This window comes from Lupinus angustifolius, chromosome LG08 (genome assembly GCF_001865875.1).
Source record: "Lupinus angustifolius cultivar Tanjil chromosome LG08, LupAngTanjil_v1.0, whole genome shotgun sequence".
NCBI lineage: Eukaryota > Viridiplantae > Streptophyta > Magnoliopsida > Fabales > Fabaceae > Lupinus > Lupinus angustifolius.
In genome coordinates this window covers 11,588,489-11,610,196 of record NC_032016.1, presented here as the reverse complement: position 1 = coordinate 11,610,196, position 21,708 = coordinate 11,588,489, and the positions used below count along the sequence as shown (strand labels likewise).

At 32.8% G+C, this 21,708-nt stretch overlaps 3 protein-coding genes across 6 annotated transcripts in view; all 3 read right to left on the bottom strand.

The window, feature by feature from the left end:
* LOC109354774 (54S ribosomal protein L37, mitochondrial-like) overlaps window positions 1–1,691 on the bottom strand; it is a 5,594-nt gene extending 3,903 nt beyond the window's left edge. The window contains exon 1 of the mRNA XM_019597493.1: window positions 1,687–1,691. The gene's annotated coding sequence lies outside the window, so the exon portion shown is untranslated. The remainder of the gene's footprint in view (window positions 1–1,686) is intronic.
* LOC109354773 (glucose-6-phosphate 1-dehydrogenase, cytoplasmic isoform-like) lies at window positions 187–9,411 on the bottom strand. Of its 4 annotated transcripts, none has more exons than XM_019597489.1 (16): window positions 9,298–9,411; window positions 8,167–8,392; window positions 7,797–7,882; window positions 7,381–7,447; window positions 7,082–7,268; window positions 5,843–6,000; window positions 5,502–5,570; window positions 5,182–5,240; window positions 3,834–3,870; window positions 2,847–2,918; window positions 2,418–2,565; window positions 2,079–2,174; window positions 1,851–1,921; window positions 1,345–1,460; window positions 858–903; window positions 187–772 (listed from the first exon to the last, which is right to left on the bottom strand). In XM_019597489.1, exons 2-16 carry the CDS (start codon window positions 8,350–8,352, stop codon window positions 605–607), a joined length of 1,566 nt encoding a protein of 521 aa, XP_019453034.1. In that variant the 5' UTR covers window positions 8,353–8,392; window positions 9,298–9,411; the 3' UTR covers window positions 187–604. The 4 variants fall into 4 exon arrangements, with proteins under 4 accessions (XP_019453034.1, XP_019453031.1, XP_019453033.1 ...); XM_019597486.1 differs by lacking the exon at window positions 3,834–3,870 and adding an exon at window positions 4,881–4,917 and having other exon boundaries at window positions 293–772; XM_019597488.1 differs by lacking the exon at window positions 3,834–3,870 and adding an exon at window positions 4,881–4,917 and having other exon boundaries at window positions 293–772; window positions 8,167–8,389; window positions 9,298–9,397.
* On the bottom strand, window positions 11,997–16,437 carry LOC109353629 (plant UBX domain-containing protein 1-like). Its single transcript, XM_019595963.1, has 7 exons — window positions 16,332–16,437; window positions 14,979–15,075; window positions 14,768–14,839; window positions 14,175–14,242; window positions 13,865–13,994; window positions 13,407–13,511; window positions 11,997–12,404 (listed from the first exon to the last, which is right to left on the bottom strand). Exons 2-7 carry the CDS (start codon window positions 15,058–15,060, stop codon window positions 12,190–12,192), a joined length of 672 nt encoding a protein of 223 aa, XP_019451508.1. The 5' UTR covers window positions 15,061–15,075; window positions 16,332–16,437; the 3' UTR covers window positions 11,997–12,189.

The window sequence follows — 21,708 nt, the reverse complement described above, 5'->3', positions numbered from 1 at the left end:
ATATATATATATATATGTGTGTATATGTTTATGATTTAGGTTTGAGGGACAACGTTTTGCTTAGTGCATTGTAAGTATAAGAGGTATCAACTACTCAAAATTTATCAATATTTTACTTTAAAATCTTTGTTTTGGTAGACTATAGACATAATCAAATTATATATCTTACGAAGATACAAATACTATAACATTCCATATATCATTCCATTCAGAGGGACATCAGGTTTGTGCAGATCACATTACACAACATATCAATCACTCTCATGTGTTCAAATGTTGGATAAACACCACATAGAATTGAGTCATGTTCCAATGTGTTGGATTTATTATAAAGCTATACATAACCGGTTCCAGGCCCGAATAAAACTTTGTAATCGGATATGTCATTATCGGAATAATTATTGAAAACTCAAATGGTGGATATGCAAGCACGATAACTTATATGTCGTTCTATATCCCCGTAAATCTAGGAACTTTTGCTTGCATTGTACCATTTGGTCTGCGTACCAGAACCGATAACATTCGAGATCTCGTCGATAAGTTTATTGAGTATAAGCAACTAAAAAACCTCAGACAGCTTAAGCTTATGATGGCATTGATCATCCTACAAGGTTGGAGGGATCCAAATGTAACCATGGGTTTGAACATAGCCAGCTTTTTCAAGCAATTCATCTGCTTCTGCAGGACCTCGGCTTCCTGGTTCGTAAGGAATTGACTTGAACTCTCCCTTATCAATTCTGTGCAAAAGTGGAGTGAAAATTTCCCATGATGCCTAATAAGAGAAAAAGTAGAACATTTTAAGTTGTGTGAATCAAGACCTTGTTCCAATAATCTATGAACCATGTTAAAGATCTTACCTTTAACTCGTCTCTGCGAACGAAATGCTGCTGGTCACCTCGGATACTGAAAGAAACATATTCCAATTACCATTACTATTCATTCAAATCTAATCTATTTCTTTCAAACAACTCAAATGATTGCTATGTAATAGGATAGTGAACCAGAAAATGATTCGGTCTTGAAATGTCTTATGCATGTAATCCTAATTCTTCTTTAGTCTTAACCACCTTGGTGCATATTGATTTTTGTTTATCTGAAACTATCGGAGTCTCGGTATTCATAGGTCATAATGGCCTCCGATTATTTCAAGTTGAGCCGGAAAGAAATATTTAAGAGGGTAGAGCTCTTCTGGTCGCAATGCCTATTTTTTCGTTCACAAGACTCAAACTTGAGACCTTTAAGGTGAATCAAGCTCTTGCTACTCAAACAAACAGGCCCTGGTTGATATATTTGTATTTAGAAACAACTAATTTCCGTAATCACGAAGTAGAAAAAGTAACATACGTGTCAAGAATTAGACGCTCATAAGCCTCTGGAATGGTGACCCCTTGATAACGTTGTATGTATGACAAATCAAGTTCACTTTGCACTGTAGACATTTCTAGCCCAGGTTGCTTGACCTGCATGAGACATTGAACTTGTTAGTCTCAACTCTAAGAAACATCATTGAATTATTTTAGCATTTTATGCCCAGATCTTAACATACATTTTTTTCTCGAGATAACCGTAAAATAAGTTAAAAAGTTCGCAGAAGTTAACCATATATTAACTAACAAAGTTGGCCTTCACTCTTCAATAAAATAGATTCCAAATTAACAATGCCATGGGGAATATCCATTATTTTACATTTTTCAATATGTAAACACTGAATGTCCTAATTCAGATACCGAAAGACACTTTGCCCAGTTTGCATTGCCAATAACACGACACACATATGGAACTGACAGGTAATCATATCAAACAAGCAGCACAATTGTTCTCTTTAAGGGTTACCAAAATAACTGACATACCGTGAGCTTCATATACATAGCTTCTTGAGGTTGCAAGCGTATAACAAACTCATTTCTTCCCTGCTTTTGACCTAAACAAGAATACCTTTACAGTCAGGTTTATGCATAAATAAAAATCTGGATCATAAGATATCTGTCACCAAGACTTGAGCAAAAATAGGCTAGCAACAAAATATGCATGATAAAAGCAATGAATTACGGATGCATCAAAAAGGATTGCTACCGTACACTTGAAAATATCACCAGGAACATCCTTGAATTGAACCCGTATATCTGCCTTCCTTGCACCAAGGGCCTTCCCAGCTTTTATTATGAAAGGAACACCTGAGACAGAAGAGAGGCTTCGTGTGAAAATGTCTCAACTCTGTTTTGCTTTGATAAAAGACACATGAATGTATAGCAGAGAATGCAAAATACGATACTCACATGCGCGCCAAAGAATGGCTATGAACTATAATATTTATTTCCAAAACATTTAGCATACATAAATCTAGAGGTTCCGAAAGTTCCACCAAACCCACAATGCATTTCTGCTTTCTAGGAAAAGAATGCTGCCTATTCTCTTACCTTCCCATCTCTCGTTGTGTACTCGCAAGATAACCGATGCAAAAGTTGGAGTGTTTGAATTGTCAGGTACAGTTGGGTCATCTCTATAGCCTTCATATTGTCCTAGAACAACCTCATCATCTTTAATAGGAAGTACTGATTGAAGAACCTGCATTTTTTATGTCAACCATAGTGGTATAGAGGTAAGTTGAAACTCAAAGCTAAAATTCTAGGTCCACGTAAAAGTGCACCATGGAAAGTTTCAAGTTATCAATAATAAAAATACCCCTTTACTACAGTAGTGAGTATGCATGGTAATTAACTTATATTTTTTAAAATGGAGACCAGGATATTGGTTCTGACGTTTATTCTTCATATCAGGACTACAGAGGGCGAATAAAATGACAGCAATAGGTAATAATTTCCACATAAATTGAACAAGAGACACACCTTCACTTTCTCGTCCCGAATGTGCTCAGGTTTGAGAGAAACAGGTTTTTCCATAGCAACCAAGCAAAAAACCTGAGATTGTAGAAAAACAATGAACAAGCTTGACATAATAAGCCGATAAAGGTGTGATGTAAAGCTATGAAGTCATCACGGGGCTATTTAATAAGTCTAACTAGGTTGACAATGTCCGACAAAACAAGGTCGAGTAAACATCTGGATATTGCTACTGTAAAGGATACTCAAGTCAATCAACGAAGTATTAACTTTTCTAAGAACTGTTTACAGGGAGATTTAAGCACACTTAGAAGTACTCTTGGGGCCGATTTGAAATTCAATTCCAGCCTTCAAATGCAAAAGAAATCAGAAATCAAAATGATTTACTGTTATTTGTTAATACACACCAAAAACAATTAAATGGTGAACTTCTAAAAATTTAACGTATATGTTTGATGGTCAAGCAAGTATAACTGTATAAGGACAGAGAGGATAAGAGAGTGGGGTAAGATATAAGCCTACTAAGCCCTTATCCTATCCCATGTTTGATACGCATAAGATGAACCATTAGTAAGTATTATGCTACCATATCTTGTGTTTGAGGTGGACCAAATAATGACATGATATAAGATAAAATTACTCTTACATCAGAACTACATTATCTTGGCCACCAAATTTGCCGTAAATGTACTAAGCAACAAGCCTTTATTTATTTAAAACTTCAAATGAAAAAGGTTCCCTATGTTGCAACCTCGTTTTTTATCGAATGCTATTATCTTCCTCTAAAACATCTTCAAATATATATAAACACACAGTCACAATCACACATATTATCAAACACACCCTTAGAAAAAGTACATGTTTGGAGAGGAATCAATGTTCAGTAACATTGTTGCGTTTGATTATAGGATAGAAGTATCCAATTCACATTAGAGCATGGCGATAGCAATGCCAAATATATGAAAGCATTTCAGTCTAAAATGGAGGGCTCACCTGCAGCAGGTGGTTTTGAATTATATCTCGAATGATTCTGCCAAATAAAAGTAATGAGTTAAGTATAATGCTTTTCTAATCTTAATAATAGACAATTATTACAAATACACCAATAAAAAAATAGTGATAGATACTTAGAAATAAAAATAAAATTTTGATAATCAACATCATCAACAAAGTAAAATGGGTATGCACAGGCTTGTTTTGTCAATACCACTTCATTTTGGAACTTACCATTTCCATGACTTGTCATTAGACAACTCGGTTGAACAAAGTAATTAAGAAATATTACTTGATACTCAAGTCAATCAACGAAGTATTAACTTTTCTAAGAACTGTTTACAGGGAGATTTAAGCACACTTAGAAGTACTCTTGGGGCCGATTTGAAATTCAATTCCAGCCTTCAAATGCAAAAGAAATCAGAAATCAAAATGATTTACTGTTATTTGTTAATACACACCAAAAACAATTAAATGGTGAACTTCTAAAAATTTAACGTATATGTTTGATGGTCAAGCAAGTATAACTGTATAAGGACAGAGAGGATAAGAGAGTGGGGTAAGATATAAGCCTACTAAGCCCTTATCCTATCCCATGTTTGATACGCATAAGATGAACCATTAGTAAGTATTATGCTACCATATCTTGTGTTTGAGGTGGACCAAATAATGACATGATATAAGATAAAATTACTCTTACATCAGAACTACATTATCTTGGCCACCAAATTTGCCGTAAATGTACTAAGCAACAAGCCTTTATTTATTTAAAACTTCAAATGAAAAAGGTTCCCTATGTTGCAACCTCGTTTTTTATCGAATGCTATTATCTTCCTCTAAAACATCTTCAAATATATATAAACACACAGTCACAATCACACATATTATCAAACACACCCTTAGAAAAAGTACATGTTTGGAGAGGAATCAATGTTCAGTAACATTGTTGCGTTTGATTATAGGATAGAAGTATCCAATTCACATTAGAGCATGGCGATAGCAATGCCAAATATATGAAAGCATTTCAGTCTAAAATGGAGGGCTCACCTGCAGCAGGTGGTTTTGAATTATATCTCGAATGATTCTGCCAAATAAAAGTAATGAGTTAAGTATAATGCTTTTCTAATCTTAATAATAGACAATTATTACAAATACACCAATAAAAAAATAGTGATAGATACTTAGAAATAAAAATAAAATTTTGATAATCAACATCATCAACAAAGTAAAATGGGTATGCACAGGCTTGTTTTGTCAATACCACTTCATTTTGGAACTTACCATTTCCATGACTTGTCATTAGACAACTCGGTTGAACAAAGTAATTAAGAAATATTACTTCACATACCCATATTGGTCAAAATATCCACCCCGACCATCAGTTCCAAAATCTTCTCTGAAAACTATCTGCGAAAGAATAGTCATAAATAAAGTTTGGAAATGCACCATTTCAATGCTTGGTAATGCAGTAGCTGAATTAGGTAACAGCAGACGGACAGCATAAATTTTATTTATGGCTATGAAAAAAAAAAGGGAAAGTTGACACACATGGTGAGAGTGTGAGACAGTATGAACTATGAAGTATGAATTGTAAAGCCTGCTCAACTAACAGTGCCTTCTTTCATTTAACCCTCAACCCAATGTAACCTTGACATCACACTCTCTTACCTGCACATTAGCAATGTTGTCGCGGTTCCACAGAGGCAAGAACAAGCGATTTGCGAAACGAAGCACTAACTGGCAAAATAAGTCAAATGAAATAGGACTAAGCAGAGCTTATGAACAAAAAAAAAAGCAAGCCAATATATAAAAACGGGGTGGCCCACTGCACGAGACTCACAACTAGTGGGATCTGGTGAGAGTAGATGTACGCAGCCATACCCTCTCAAGTGAAGAGGGTGTTTCCAGGATTTGAAACCGTGACCTCCAGGTCACAAGGCAAACAACTTTATCATTGTGCCGAGGCTCACCCTCAAGCAGGCCAATATACAATTATTTAATTTTATTACCATATTCTGCACTAGTTCCTTTCCCAGGTAGTGATCAATACGGTAAATCTGTGGTTCATCAAACAACTCTCCAATCTGCGTACTGAGTTCCTCTGCAGATTTTAGATCCTTACCAAAAGGCTTCTCAACAACAATACGTGTCCACCCACCAAGATCAGCTACAGAACGGACATAAATGCAATCATCAATAAAAGCAATATTAAATGTTCTGGATTATAAGCCAGAACTATAACATGAAAAATAATCAGGAAAAAGCTAACAAGTTCTTGTTACAAAAAGGTTAAAATATTTGTTGTTAGAAGAAGTGAAACTGGAGAAATTTGAAACCCTGAGATCTATTTAGTGGGTGTTATCTGACAGAAATTACTGTTTACTTCAAAAATATTTCTTTTTATTATAAAAACAAAAATCTAACACAGCCACTTGTATTACTGTAATGAATCTAAAATCTAAGCATGACTTCGACCACTCGAAGCAGCTATATGAGATACATATATTGACATGCAGCATGACTTCAATTTAGCTCTAGTATTATTGTTAAGGAAATGATCTAGTAGAATACAGACAAGTAATATAAGTTTTAGATTTTACTTAAAAGAAGGAGAGAAGAGCTTAAAGTGGATTCTAAACTGCACTGCCTTACCGAAAATTATTCCAGACTAGGGCTACCAATGAGCCAAGCTAGCTTGTGTGCTGTTCAAGGCTTGATTGCTAATAGGGGAAGTCCAAGTGTCGTTCTCAGACTGGTGCTTATGCTCAATGGGTTGTATAGATAAGTTGCCATGAATATATTGTAATTTCCTATTCTATTTGGGCAGAGTATCCCTAGTACTACTCGTAATGCATTTGGCTTATTAAAAAAATAATTAATCAATATTAACTAAGATTATAATGGCTCTTTTCTTTGTGTTAGGAGACAATTGAAAAGTTGGTGGTTATCTTTGTGTTATAAGATGGCTCGTTGAGTTGATCACGAGCTCATAGTGAGACGAGCTTGAGCTAATAGAATGAACTAATTTTCTTAATGAGTTGAGCTTGAGTCAATCAAATTTTCTTCGAGTGAGCTTGAGCCCAGCCATACTCGATTCAGCTCAGCTCATTGCCAACCCTACTCCCAACTGATTTTCAGATGAGGCATACAAGGTTTCTTATTTCCCTAACAGCTAACAATGACGGTAAAAGCATTTAAAACTAAATGTTAAAAACTACATATCAGAACAAGAGATGATTAAATCTTACATTTATTCACACAACAAGTCTTGATCATCTTGGAAACAGATGGATAAACTGAAGGAGGAAGTGCAAAATAGAAAAGCCTTCGAGATGAACCCTCTGCACTGTTTTTCAAAGATTCATGCTCCGAAATCTCTTTATCCAACAAGCGGAAACCATCCTCAGAATCATAAGAACCGCTTACATATTTGATCTAAAATGAAGACAAAGGGAGAAAGATAATGAATGTTCAACTCATCAAAAGAGTATTCCTAGTGAAAGCATTCCAGGAAATAATAAATTTACACAGGACAGTCAATGCTAACCAGATGCAAAAACTTTGATACAACATCCAACTGCTCCGGGGAAGCGTCTTTATCTTTGATAAGATAGCTGCATATCAACCCACAACCAATCTCTTGTCACTTGTTATACTTAAAAAAACAGGTCAAATAAGCACAGGTGGTATATATGTATATAGCATAAAGTATATCATAGAACAATTATGAAAGAAGCATTAAGTAAAGGCACGGCATAACAATCAAGGTACAAATGCCAGCATAAAATCTTTCAATCAAATAAGTCATATGATATTATTGGAATAAAAAAGGCACTCTTCTTACGTAAAACAAATCAACAATCATGAAGTAGCAGAAAGAAACCGATTTCTGTGGATACTCAAGTTTTTACATACTTTATGAATCTTGGGAAAAAGAATACAATTGCTTTTTAAAAAACTCACCCATGTAAGCGGTTTCTCAATTCATCATCAGAGATTTTTGTCCTTGCATAGCCAAAAATTCGAACTTCATCTGATGGTAGGAATCCCTGCATATAAAGCCACCAAATTTTAGAAAGATAGTTCCAGGTATTCTTCCAAGATAAATATGAAATAGGAACAAATATTGACTCAGGCTATCTTGCAGAAGAAATGAATAGGATAAAGAAAAATGAACCAGCACTTGATTAGAATACAACAATCTGAAACACATTCCTTACGGTTTTTTCATTCGTAAATTAAAAGTTCAGTGATCTTCAATATAAAACCTGTCTTTTATCCAACACACTAATCTAAATGATCCACAATGGTTACAAATTGGAGGCTGTCAAACCTGCCGATATAGGTGGAAAAGTGCCGGAAATGTCTTCTTCTTAGCAAGATCACCAGAAGCACCAAGAACAACAATTGACAGTGACCCATTTTCAGATGTATTTTCTAGACTTTCTTGATCTCTTGATATGGGTGACTCATTTGAAGAGATAGATCTTTTCTCAATGTGCCATTCACTTGACCCCATCCTCTAACAGCACTAAAATGCTAGAACTAGTTTTCAGTATCTGGTATCAAATAATGAGTTATAAGTAAGCAAACATCCGACAACAATTTTAACGACAGAAACTAAATGAAGATATGGATGCCTAAAAAGCAATAGGAACGACACTAAGGGGTGTTTGAAAGAGTTTACTTCGAACTTATTTGGCCTTATAAGTTATAAGAACAGCTCATGAAAATAAGTTTATGAAAATAGCTTTTATGACCTTCCAATAAGCTCCTTTTATTTTATTTCAATAATTTTACCGGAGAAGCTTAAGAAAATAAACTCTTTTTAGCTTATTTCAAAAAAACTTATCGAATAAGCGCTTCAATTCACAAAGAGATAAACATAACTGCTTGGGCAATCAAACAATTAGTCTAATGGCACCAATAGACAGACCATCATTTCCCAAAAAAAAAATTGTTACTACCAAGGGTATCCCTCACCCTATGTGTAAGGAACTAATCCTTTTTCGGGATATGTGGTTACCCCTCCCAACAACTGTCGCTCCCAGGAATCGGACCCTGACCTTTTGATCTTTCTGGGGATCTAGCAAAACTTACACTACTAGACCACGTCTTGTTGGTAAAATTTCAAATTACAGTAACAGTAGTTCTTGGCATGAGCTAATCAAATCTCACTAACAAACAACAATGAAAAGAAAATAAAAAATATAGCCCAACAAATCTTCATGCTGTAAAATTACCCATAAAAGAAAAAACAAAAACGAAAAGAAAAATGGATCAACCCAATAATCAAACTTCAAAACCAAGCACACAGATACTAAAAAAATGCATACTTGAATCAAAGAGAAAAAGATATATTAAAATTACAGAGAAACCCAGAAAGTGAGAAACCTAAGTGAGCTTAATTGAGAATGAAGAAATGAAAACGGTGATTCAATTAAGAATAGAAAAAGAGAAGTACCCAATGATGAAAATTTTGCAGATTTAGAGAGAAAGATCCAAACTTTGCCATCAATATTCAATGGAGTAGGTGAATGATGATGCATGATGGCTGCGGTGACCATAATTTCAAATTGGCCCTTAACTTTGCCTTATTTCTCTTCATGCCCCTGCCATTATTAGCAATTACAATTTATTTCAGAAATTTTCATAGTTAAATTATGTTTTTTATTTTATTTTTTTGTATTTTGTACTTAATTCTGTCTTTCTATTTTTGTGTTGAGCTACTATCATTATAGAAAGTTTAAAAGATTCATTTTCTCTCTTATAAAAACTATGCAATATGCATATTTGAGTTTAAATCTTAACCATTTTCCCATTAAAAACTTTGCTTAAAAAGTGATAAAAAGTAAATATGATATTTAATTGTGTGTGAAATTTGTACCAACTCATCTTAATTTGAAACTAAAAGTAATAAAAATGTGATATTTGAAGAGGAGTGAAATTTTTATCCATAAACTTGTCTTAACTTGAATATAAGAGGGATATGCTAGGTTTTATAAATTAAACTTGGTATGTTTATAAGAGGATAGGCGTGAATATAATTCATAATATTCATAAGATAATATTATGCTTATATTAATATTGTTATTTTTAAATATATAACATAAAATATATCTTGATTCTAATGTTACTTGAGTTGAAATTCTTACCAAATATTTAATAGCTCTAGTTACAAAATGGTAATCCCCTATTTTTTTTATATATGGAATATATTATATTTCTCAATTAAAAAATAGTTATCAACAATGTATTGATCTACTAGTGTAAAATTTAAGATTGTAATTGTTAAGATTAAGTGAGAATGATTAATGGAAGTTGAAAGCAAGGAAGATAGTGTTGGTCAAAAAGAATATGCGCCCTTATCTCCATTTATGGACCCATTCATGTCAATGGGAATAAAGAAACGTTTCTATCAATATATATTCTTAATTACCAAACCACCTTAGTACATTGGTTTGGTACATGTTTGATTCTCTTTATGCAATGTCTTGGATTTGAGTCTTATGAACAGAAAAAAGTCTGCTGGAAAAGTTAGCCCCACGTACCTGCCCGGCTCGGACAGGATTACATCCAGTACGAGAATACCCGTGGGAAACCAAAAAACCCCCTAATTCATCATCACCTAATCTATTTTCTTCATATTCTTAATTTCTGGTCCCACTTGGCCTTAAATGCAACACAAATGTAGAGGAGAGACATTTTTTTTAGAATTAACAAATCATAAAAACAACCATTATTGACTATTCCCACAATATTTTTTTTATAAGGAAGCAAGTATTGAACAATGTCTTAATGTTGTGTCATAAATTATATTTATTGAAAATCATTGATCTATAAGTCTTTCTTTATCATTTCCCTAATAATTTTTGGAAATGTCTCTGGGAATAATAACTGGTGGGATTGTTTATTTGCATCAAGGTTGTGACATGCAAATTCTGCACTTTCATATCAAGCCTCATAATATTCTTTTAGATGACAACTTATCCCAAAGGTTTCAGATTTTGGACTTACAAGGCTATATCATGTCCTTCCTGTAGATGGTAGCATTGTCCCTTTAACTACAGCAAGAGGAACTTAGGTTACATGGATCTAGAGAATTTTTCTACAAAATTGTTAGTACAATCGTAACAATAATTTGTTAATGGGTTCGACGAATTGTGTCTATGTTTCATGAGCATTGAGTAGTTACCCAGATATATTATTAAAAAATAATGATTACAAGTTCTAGCATATTCATGATCTCAAATGCTCATGAAGTGTTTATAATTAGTGTACTTTATAAACAAAGAATTTGAGTCTAATATATAACATTGGGTCATCTCCTCTATTTGACTAATATGTGATGTGAAACTTCATATAATAACATCTTCCGAGCATTCCCAACAAAAATATTAGAGGAGTGTCTTATAAGGTTGATGTCTGTAGCTTTGGAATGTTTTTGATGGAAATGACAAGCAAGACGAAGAACTCGAATGTTTTTGGTGTATAGAGTTAAAACAAATTTAGTGATCGTCCTTCAACAAGTAAGGTAATAGAACTAGAGATGTTTGAAGGAAAAATTCAAGGCCTTAAAATGACTTCAAGACACCTTCAACTTTTTGTTTTGACAGCCAAATATTAATATCTTAGTATTTTTTAGTGAGTGATCACTCCACCGCTAAAACCTTCCACCCTAACCGTTTGACCACTTTATGACTCCAAACTCGAAAGCACCTTGAACTATCCACAAGAAATATTTCAACAAGATGATAATATCAACATGACCAAACATCATGGAGTGATTCCTCTAGTTTGATAGTTAACATGGCCAAACCATAACTAATCATCCACTAGAATAGTGCTTCAGAAACAGAGGTATAACCCATCACTCAAATTATGGTGGAAGTTAATTGTTAGTGTCAAAGATTGAATAGAAGTTAATTGTTAGTGTGGGGAAGGTTTGAAATCATGACTAGTCGCTATCATGCTATGGCCTGATCTACATCACTATCCTCTGTGTCTACATCTTGTGATGAAGGAGTGTATTTGCTGCAATTCTATAAGAGGTCATTGGTTCAAATCTCGAAAATAGCTGCATTATCCTACTGCATATATCTGTGCTCCCCATACCTCGCTAAGTGGCAGCCTTGTGCCGCCTTTTTTAGTATTTCAAATGTATTTCTATTTCATTTTGGCGTGTCATAGGGATATATTAAAATAAATGGTAAATTTGAACATGATGAAAGGTTTAAAGTTATAGTCATGAGAAGAATCACAAAAATGAACCATTTTATACATACATGTTCTATAGAGAGAGAGCACAGGTAAAATGTCCTGCAACAACCACCACTACACCTCTGGGAAAGTCATATCACATCTTTAGCCACCTTGGTTTAACAAGCTTTTTGTCAGCCGGTTTACGCTCTTCAACAGCAGGATTTTGTTGTGCTGCCTCAACAGGCTCGGGTGCAGACTGAACCGGCTCTGACGATGGCTGACCTTGATCATTACCTATATTCAAACCCTTCAAGGACATGACCTCTTCACATAAGTAAGGGCCATTGTGCCCAACCAAAGTGCCATCACCTAAACATCCCATTAAAACCAAGAAAGGTTAATATATTGCTAAATCCCAAACCAAGTGACACTGAAACAATTTACCATAGCCCATGTGACACTGTAACTCTACTTAACTAGCAGAACACATTGGTTGTGGTGTATTATAGATTTGAAAATGAATATATTAACTTACAACTGAATTTTGAGTTTCCTAAATCAGTTCACAATATACACAAAACCAAGTGCATCTGCAAAATCAAACAAGATTTGAAGGGGTTCATATTTAGAAAGCCTAACAATTAGCAAGAAGCGTACTAAATCCTTGTAATGATGATCAATATTCAAAATTTCACAATGAAATCCTCTCATCAAAGGACTAGTTACTGAAATAGTTTACAAACAAAAGCAATTATCCAAAATAATCTTTTAAATATGACAATGAGCACAACTCTAGTTACCGAAATAGTTTACAAACAAAAGCAACTCTCCAAAACAATCCTTTAATAGTTTACAAACGGTTGGTACTTTTCCTCTTTCTAAGACTTTTCCGAGATTATTTTGCCTATCTTCTTTCCACAAAGCCTCTGTTTCTCAATTTACTCTCAAGATAAATTCTCTTGAAAACTCCATTCTTTTCATGAACTTGCATGATAGAGGTTAGTAACTTTAGAGTCTATTCTAATTTTAAGTGGCTATTCATCTTTCTTCTATTCCTATTCAAGAACTTGGACTTCTTGCTCCTCTGGAGTGTTCACTTGTAAATCTTATTTTCAATGAACCTGGCTTTTCAGCAGTTTACCAGAAATATACACGTAATATGCCCAAGCCCTGTTACGATTCAAAACATACAATACTAGCTACCAAAGCAACCACGATATGGCATCGGAAAAGATGTACCTATCCAGTCATCTAAAGTGAGAGACATGCAAGAATCAAGATCATGTAGAAGTAAATCATATAATAGTTCCATTGTAATATATCTAAATAAGACATGTTATAAAAATGATTCTTCTGAAGGCATGAACTCACCTTTTGGAACATTGTATGAGAAGTACACAATTGCACCGGGACAAAATCCAGCAGTATACAAATCCTGAGACATGTCTTTGATCAGCTTCTTAGGTGGAGTAGTATCTGTGTAATTAAATGTACACATAATTTGTTTAAGTTCAATGCTTTGTCAATGAACATGACTTGTTATAGAGCATTATGGCATTGTACGGTTCATGTAGCCGACCCTACCTAGTGCGATAAAGACTTAGTTGTTGTTGTATAATTTGTTTAAGTTTGGTTCATACCAAAAGCATTTTTAAGGTGGTTCAAAACTTAGAATCCATATTGGAGATGAAGATTGGGAATGCTAATCTGATGGTAAACGATTGGCATGCTTTTAATTGTGCTATTGATAACTGGCAATTATAGCCTTCGATAGCAAATATTATACAAAATTTAACCATTATGCGGAATATCAATAAGCTATTTCTTACATATGTAAAATGGCTGCTCTGGTTTTGTAATAACTTCTGTGAGGAAATCAATTAAACTCTGGATTGTTTCAGATGGGTGAAAGGTAACCTCCAATGTGTGATTATCAGGGAAGCGAACTCTAATCACAGCCTGCAAACAAAATCAAACCAAATGAAAAGATAAGTTCACATTTCATTATCTGATTTATTATAATATTCGTGATAAGTTTATAATGCTTCAAGAACAGAAAAATATCCAATATGGACCAGTAGTGAAAACTTGAAGGATGGTATCACGATTTAAAGGAGAGAAAGAGAAGCTAGAAATCACTTTGGTTATTCTTGACCTACGAGCTGCCTCTTCTGCTTCTCGGATTTTTCGAGTCTTCAATAACTTATCTGTACATAATTAATATATTTCAATAACATTATCATAAAGGGATATAATGTGTGCATCCCTTGAAAAGTACATAACTTAATTATGTTTTACATCTCCCTTTCATTTATTGATTATCAGACGAAAGCAATACGACTGCATACAGATACATAGTTTATGAAAGTGAAAGAAGATGGTATCCTTTAATAATAATCTTTCGAAATATAAATGCATACAATAAGATGTGGTACCTATAGCCTACTAAAGGTGCAACAAAATGGATTATTGAACACTAACTAAATGGTCATTTTTTTCATAAACCTTCATTTTTGAACCATATATTAGATCACAAGATTTTATTAATTGGACAAAGTGTATTCCAATGCAACTTTGTATCTATCATCACTCATTATTTTATTCAAGTTGTTAAATTTCAAAAATTGTGCATATCCCTTAGGTTAGGCTCATATGAAAGTTAGGCCACATTGATACATAACCGAAACAGAGTAACCTCTTTGCTCATATTGGAAGATTCGCATCTGTATTACCTTCCTTTTTAGTAGCTAAAAGTCGGTAATAATCTTCAGCAGTAAACTCATAGAAATCATCAGTCTCCTCTCCTTCCAAAATACCCATAAGAAAAGTAAATCTAATCAGAATACTTGACGTAAATTATATATACACAAATATCGATAATTACAATTTTAAATGCAGATTTATCTTAGGGCCTTGATATTGTTAAAATTAAGAAGCTATTACCATTGTTTGCTGCAGCAGTTGGTGAGGGAGAAACTGTTAATGTTTCGAAAACACGAATCTTTCGTCCAAATCTTTCACTCATATCTGCAAGCTTGTCCTGTTGCCATAAAACACAACGGTAAGAGAACAAGGAAAAACAGCACATTTAATAAGCAATCATACATCACCAAATTGAAGAGTTGATTAACTAGCAACATCACTAAGGCATTGGATTATAACCGAGAAAAGTTCGACGCGATACAGATAGCTAAAAATAAACCCATATGTGCATTGGAACAGTATCCATGATAGTTCCTTGTGGAAGGCCAAAGATAACAAATATTTCATAGAACATGGAAAGTGGACTCTCTTTATAAAGGTCAACTATAATAAACAATAATACATTGTCCGTGTACTCAGAAACAAATCTAGAAACCAAAAAGGTGTTGGTCTAGTGGTGTAAGGTCTCATTGGATCCCCAAGGTCAATGGTTCAATTCCTGAGAGCGACACTTGTTGGGAGGGGCGGCCACGAACCCGAAAGGGATTAATTCCTTACCAAAAAAAGAAACGAATCTAGAAATCGCCTGATATTTTTGCCACAAACAAATTCAAGTGACAAGCATCACAGTCCATTGAAAAAACTGAGGTTATTACAGAATGAATTGAAATGATATATATATGATTATGAAGGGAAAGAGGCATTAAAGACAACAGATAACTGTATTATGGATGCAATTGAGTGTGGAAATCATAAAATAGGTTTAGTAGTTAAAGATTTAGTGTATTGGTTATAGTTACTTAATACTCCCAGTTTCGTTTGCGAGTTGGGTTTTGGATGGGAAAAAGAAAAGAAAAAAAAAAACACTTGATAGTTGTCATGAAATGCACTTGTGAGATGATTTTGAAGTCTTCCATTTTCATTCAATCCCTTACAAAATTCAACTCGCAAACGTAAGACTCTATCTCTTTGATCAATCTGATACAGTTTCCCTTTCTATCAATTCTCACAGTTTTGTTGAACAAGAAATATTAAAAGAATTCTAAGAAAACACACAAAAAATATTAAAACTTTGTGTAACATTGTACCTATTCTTTCTGTTGCAGATATTAACAAAAAAAGTTTCAATTTTTATCCTTATATATATATATATATATATGAGTAAATCCTATTTTGATTCTCTATTATTTCTGCTATTACCTAAAACCCTGAAATTCATGATATCAGTGTCAATTCCAAAGGGGGGTTTGTAAAGAAACCCAGAAAGGGATGTGAAAGAAGAAGGTAATAAGAAAAGATGATTAAAATATAAAAATAAAAAAATGGGTAGAAATAGATGAAAGCAAAGAATGTTAAGATGAGTAGTGAGAGTACCAAGGAAGAAATGTTGAGTAGTCTTCTCCTTTTTCCAAGTATAAGAGAAGAAAAAAAATAGCCAAAGTCGTATTATGATTGGTTTGGGATAAACTTCGGGACAACAAATCGATTTCTGAATCTTCTCCAAATTAAGTTTGCTTTTGGCATGCAACAACTGCATAAGGAATATCCATGGATCAGATAAATATACAATCAAGGTATATGGTAGTGTTTTTCTTTAAGTTGAATTTTTTTTTTTGACATTGACAAATGTCAACACATGTGGATGTCATCTATCTATTTACCTATAGAAAAAACTTGCATGGAGACACATACCTCACATCGTATTTAGAGACAATTGTATTTATGTTTTTTTATGCTATCATTTATGACTTAATTTTAATTGAAGTTAAATTCTTAATGTGTTGGTAACAGTGTTGTTAGAACTGGACCGGACGGTCCGACTTGTCTGACCGCTGACCGGACTTGAATACGGCTCTGGTTTGTCGTCTTAACCGAATGAGAGTTGGACCGCTTTGAACCGGAAAAAATCCGGGCCAACCATGTTAAACCCGGTTAAACCAGATTAACCTAGGAAGTAAACCGGACAGCTCACTTAAAAATAAAAATAAAATGGGACAATGTTCTAATATTTTGTTTTACTACGCTGCAAAAAAGATAAAGAGGTATTATTCCAATATAATTATACATAATTATTAATTATATAAAGTTTTACATTTATATATAACTATATATTTATAAATAAGAATTATTAAATATGTACGAAATCACCCGGTCAGACCGGACGGTTTAACCGTTTAAACCGGTTAAACCTAATACGGGACCTCTGCCGGTTTGACGTCCGGCTCGGGTTTCACAATACTGGTTGATAATGTTCTGTTGGTTGTCTCCATGTACATATGTCTTCACATAAGTCTTTCTCATTACCTATATATAAGAAAAAAATGTTGCTTATGACAAGTGTCAACTATTTTTTCCTCTAAAACATATTCATATTTTTATCATATACTCTCACACATTATATCACGTGACTCTTTATTTAGTTCAAGTGACACTTCTTGTTCAATGCACATCACCATATTATAATTTTTGTTAATGTTATTAATATTGTACCGGTTATCAAACCAGTCGAAATACTGGTATAATGGTTTAACTGGTGGTTTAGTAATTAAACCGCATGTCAGTTATACCGGATAAACATACTTATATTTATTATTAATTGTACTATAAACCTTACACTTTAAAAAAAATTCAGTCCAAGGTAAATAAAATTTCTATATTTTTTGATTCATTAAAAAATCTCAGGCAAAAGCAAAACTAATGTTCATGTGACACCACCCAAAATTTATAACTTCTCCATACCACTAAACCTATTCTTTTCTTGTAATATATATTCTATACAAATACATAAACTCATAAAAGAAAGCTATATAGGCACACATAACCTCTCCACTGATTACATCTATTTTTTCTTGTAATATTAAAAATTGACAATTTTACTTTGGTTCTATTGCGCGATCGGTCTCAATAGTATACCATAATGGTAAGGGGTCCGGTTCACCGGTTTTTCGGTTAAACCGGCGAACACGGTACAATTTTTATTACATTGATCTTTGCTACTCACCACTTGTTAGCTCTTGGGAGATCCACCCAAAAACCTTCATCATGTGTAATGCATCTTATCTTTCACGTGTCATGACCTCATTAATTTGTTCTTAAAATACATGTGACTTAAGTCACTTTTCCAGCCCAAACATATAAAATCTTTCATTTTTTAAAGTTTCTCATTTTAAAAAAGTTATTAAAAAAATTATAACATTTCAACTTATTCAACCTCCTAAAAATTTCCTTTTGAATTTTATTTTTCATCAAAATCTATTTAGCATTTATTGTTATTATTCTATTTTACCATCTATCTATTACTTATATATAAGAAATTAATACAAATTATTTATAATACGTATTATTAGTTTTCTAGATAATAACATATTTCTAATACGTCTTTTAATAGTAATATCTTATTTATAAGTTTATTATTTCAATATGATTATTCATTTATTATTAATATTTATATTAAATGTATTTACTTCTGAATGAAATCATCATTTATTAGTTTATTTTCTCAAAATCAAATGTATAGTATTTCAATCCATTTATTTATTTTGATTCCCTCAAAACTATCTTTTAATAAAACAAATTCATTTCACAAGTTGTATTTGTCTTCTCTTGGTACTCTTGCTAATATGTTTATTTATTTGTTTAAAGTTCAAACTCCTTCCTACAATTTTAGATTTTTTCATTGTTTACATTGTAATGTTTAAGAAGATCAATGATATTTTGTGTTTTAAATTTTTAACTCTCCAATTATTTTGTGTACTCAACGTTTTTTGTGCTACTATTACATGAATTTTGATTCAATAGGAAGTTTCACATCATTATTGTCATTTACTTTACTTATGTATTTGAGCGGGTTTAAATCATGCGAATGAACAAGTAATATATGTATTCTTTATTCTTAACTATATAAATGCACAGAGTAACATGTGTGTTTTTAACCATACTAATGCACAGATAATATATGTGTTCTTAACTACGTAACAATTTTTTTTGTCTCATGCATATGCATGAATAACTTACTAATTATAATTGCAACCGCGTTATATATTGATATTTGTAATGATCACATATTCATATTTAAAATTTTATATATAACATTCTATCTTATTGGATAACATGGAAATCTTTACAGAGTATATGCACTAACAATGCATGAGTTTCATATACTATCATTGTATCATTTATATTTTATTATTATTGATTCTTTAAAAAAATATAAATAAGTAGTGAATTATATAATGAATGTCCATAAATTTTTATACTGATAATACTTGATAAGGTTTTGAAGAGTAAATCTATGTTTGATATAGATTGTTTTTTATTTATTTTTAGTTAAAAGATTTTTTTTAAACTAAGTTTTTGGCTAAGGAAAGTTTATACGTTTTTTTATAAACAAAGAAAAAAATTCATGTCTTTAAAAGGTTGGATGTTTTTTTTTCAATTTATGATCTTATAGATTATAATAGTGGTTAAATATAAAATGTTATCCAAAACAAGTATATGCTAAATGATATTCTACTTATAGGAGACTATTGTCATAAATTACTATGAAATGTGCCTACATTGTTTTGTCATAATTCGTATGTAATAAATTATTTCCAGTATGTTTAAATTATTTTTTAAATTTCTGTATCTTCTATTTATAGATGATGTGAACATCAATTAGTCTATATTAGATGTTATTGACATAGCAATCCATCATGTCTTATCAAGTATGCCTCATACAAGCATAGATTGTTTTAGCTGTATCGAGCGGTCTTGATATATCTGTACTCTGGTTGATAGAGTGCTTTTATCCAGGTCATTTTATTGCCTACCCCAACTGACATAGTCGTATATTAGGTATGCCATTATCATAAAGCAAATGGTGACTCAAGGTCCAAACAACGTGTTGAGCTATGTATAAGGGGTCTATGATGTTCAAGGGGCGTGACCATCCTTTAGTAAAGGTTTGTGTTATTCAGACGACGTGACAACCGTGTAGCAGATGTTTGTGGTTCCATAACTTATTGACTAAGTCATGTCCTGTCAATGTCATCTTATATCTAGCTAGGTCGACTATCCAGACATGATCGACAACTGCATGAGCCAAATCTTATTTGCACAATATTTGATCATAACATTAATATCATAGAGTAAAAACTTACAACTCTAAATTTGGGCCAGCCAAGTGTGAAATAATGTAATTTTGGACCTAGATTAGGTCATGTCTATTTTGTTGTAGAATGATAACTTAATTTATTAATTTATCACTTTTTGGATTGTTGGTCAAATGTGCTAACATACTGATCTGTTGATTTTAAAATTTACTTTACAACTAATATCATGTACAAAATGGTGCATATAATATTTACATAAAATTTTCATTTTCTTGCCACATTCTTATATTACCCTATTACGATATTAATGATCTTACGGAGAAGGTGTGGATTTTGGCTTAAGACTACTCAAGGATGTTTCACTCGGATGGGGATTAGTTGTCCTCAAGCATGTTTCAAAGTCTGTACCAAACCAATCATAGTGAAACAAAAATAGACAAAATCATGAATGTTTAAATTTTTTAACTGATGTGTCATATTGTGATTAGTTTAGGACAAACTTTGGAACATGTTTGAGGACATCAGATACTTGTTCGTTTCACCCTCACACATACATATATATATATATATATATATATATATATAACATATTAATATTTAATAATAGAGCTTAATATATTTGTAGGTTGAAGGTTATAGATTATTGTTTCTCTTATTGTTCACCTTAGTGATTTTTGTGGGATGGTTAAGGTCTCTCTAGAGGTATTAACCTAAACCTTTGACCGATACACTACAATATAGTCATTTTCCTATTGTAATATGGTCTCACTCAATATTTCGACAACATGATATTTCACTATTGTATTTACACATATGTTTTTAATTATGGGGTTTGCTAACATGAGTCCACCCTATTTCATGAAGGATCATGTTAGCAACAAAGAGTGCCAACGACCCTGCAGAACTCTCAGACCGAGCCTCCACGACCTGTGGAATGTCGACCAAGCCGACGCTGACAGCTTCAAAGACAACCATCACCTCCTCCAGAAAACACAACCGCTTGTAGAACCTTTAGATCTGTCGCTTGAGTTGTTGAAATTATAGTTGAGTTGGTTATTTTGTTTCTTGTGTCATATGTGCACATCTAGTACTTTTTGTTAATGAAACTATTTTTTTAGATAAAACATTGGTTGTTAAAGAATGTTGGTGATGTTTTATGATATGTATGCAGTTATATCACCTGAAACTGTGATAATATCGAAAAAAAGAAATATATGATTCATTAAGTGTACTCTAAGACATTGCAGAAATGAAAAACATGGACAAGTTTCCTAAAATAAAACCCAGCAATACATAATTTTATGACTCTGGTTTAGTATCATATTAAGTTGGAATGTGCTAACATATTGTCTTGTTTTTTGAGTTCTCTAGTTAGAAGCATGTCAAAGATGTTTTTCAAACCCCAAAAATTACATGACATTTCCTTCATTACTACAACTGGAATTATAACAATTTTTTTGACATATATAGACCTCATATACTTCTCTAGTCATTTCACAAATTGAAAGAACATTCCAATAGCTAATTAAACATTTACACACTTTTTGGCTTGTAAGTGTTCTTAAATCTTTTGTCTATGATTTAGGCACTAATAGTAAGAAAAATATTGCTCACATTTACAATTTTCTACCTCCATCACAATATCCGTACCTGGTCCT

What these genes read in the sequence shown, in the direction of transcription:
- LOC109354773 (XM_019597489.1), bottom strand. Translation starts at nt 8,352, where the DNA reads ATGGGGTCAAGTGAATGGCACATTGAGAAAAGATCTATCTCTTCAAAT. An exon ending in TTTTCCACCTATATCGGCAG is followed by an intron (nt 7,883 to 8,166) that starts GTTTGACAGCCT and finishes CTTTATATGCAG; the next exon opens with GGATTCCTACCATCAGATGA. An exon ending in GAGCGTCTAATTCTTGACAC is followed by an intron (nt 904 to 1,344) that starts GTATGTTACTTT and finishes TGTTTCTTTCAG; the next exon opens with TATCCGAGGTGACCAGCAGC.
- LOC109353629 (XM_019595963.1), bottom strand. Translation starts at nt 15,060, where the DNA reads ATGAGTGAAAGATTTGGACGAAAGATTCGTGTTTTCGAAACATTAACA. An exon ending in AACTGCTGCAGCAAACAATG is followed by an intron (nt 14,840 to 14,978) that starts GTAATAGCTTCT and finishes GTATTTTGGAAG; the next exon opens with GAGAGGAGACTGATGATTTC. An exon ending in AGAGCAGCCATTTTACATAT is followed by an intron (nt 13,512 to 13,864) that starts GTAAGAAATAGC and finishes TTAATTACACAG; the next exon opens with ATACTACTCCACCTAAGAAG.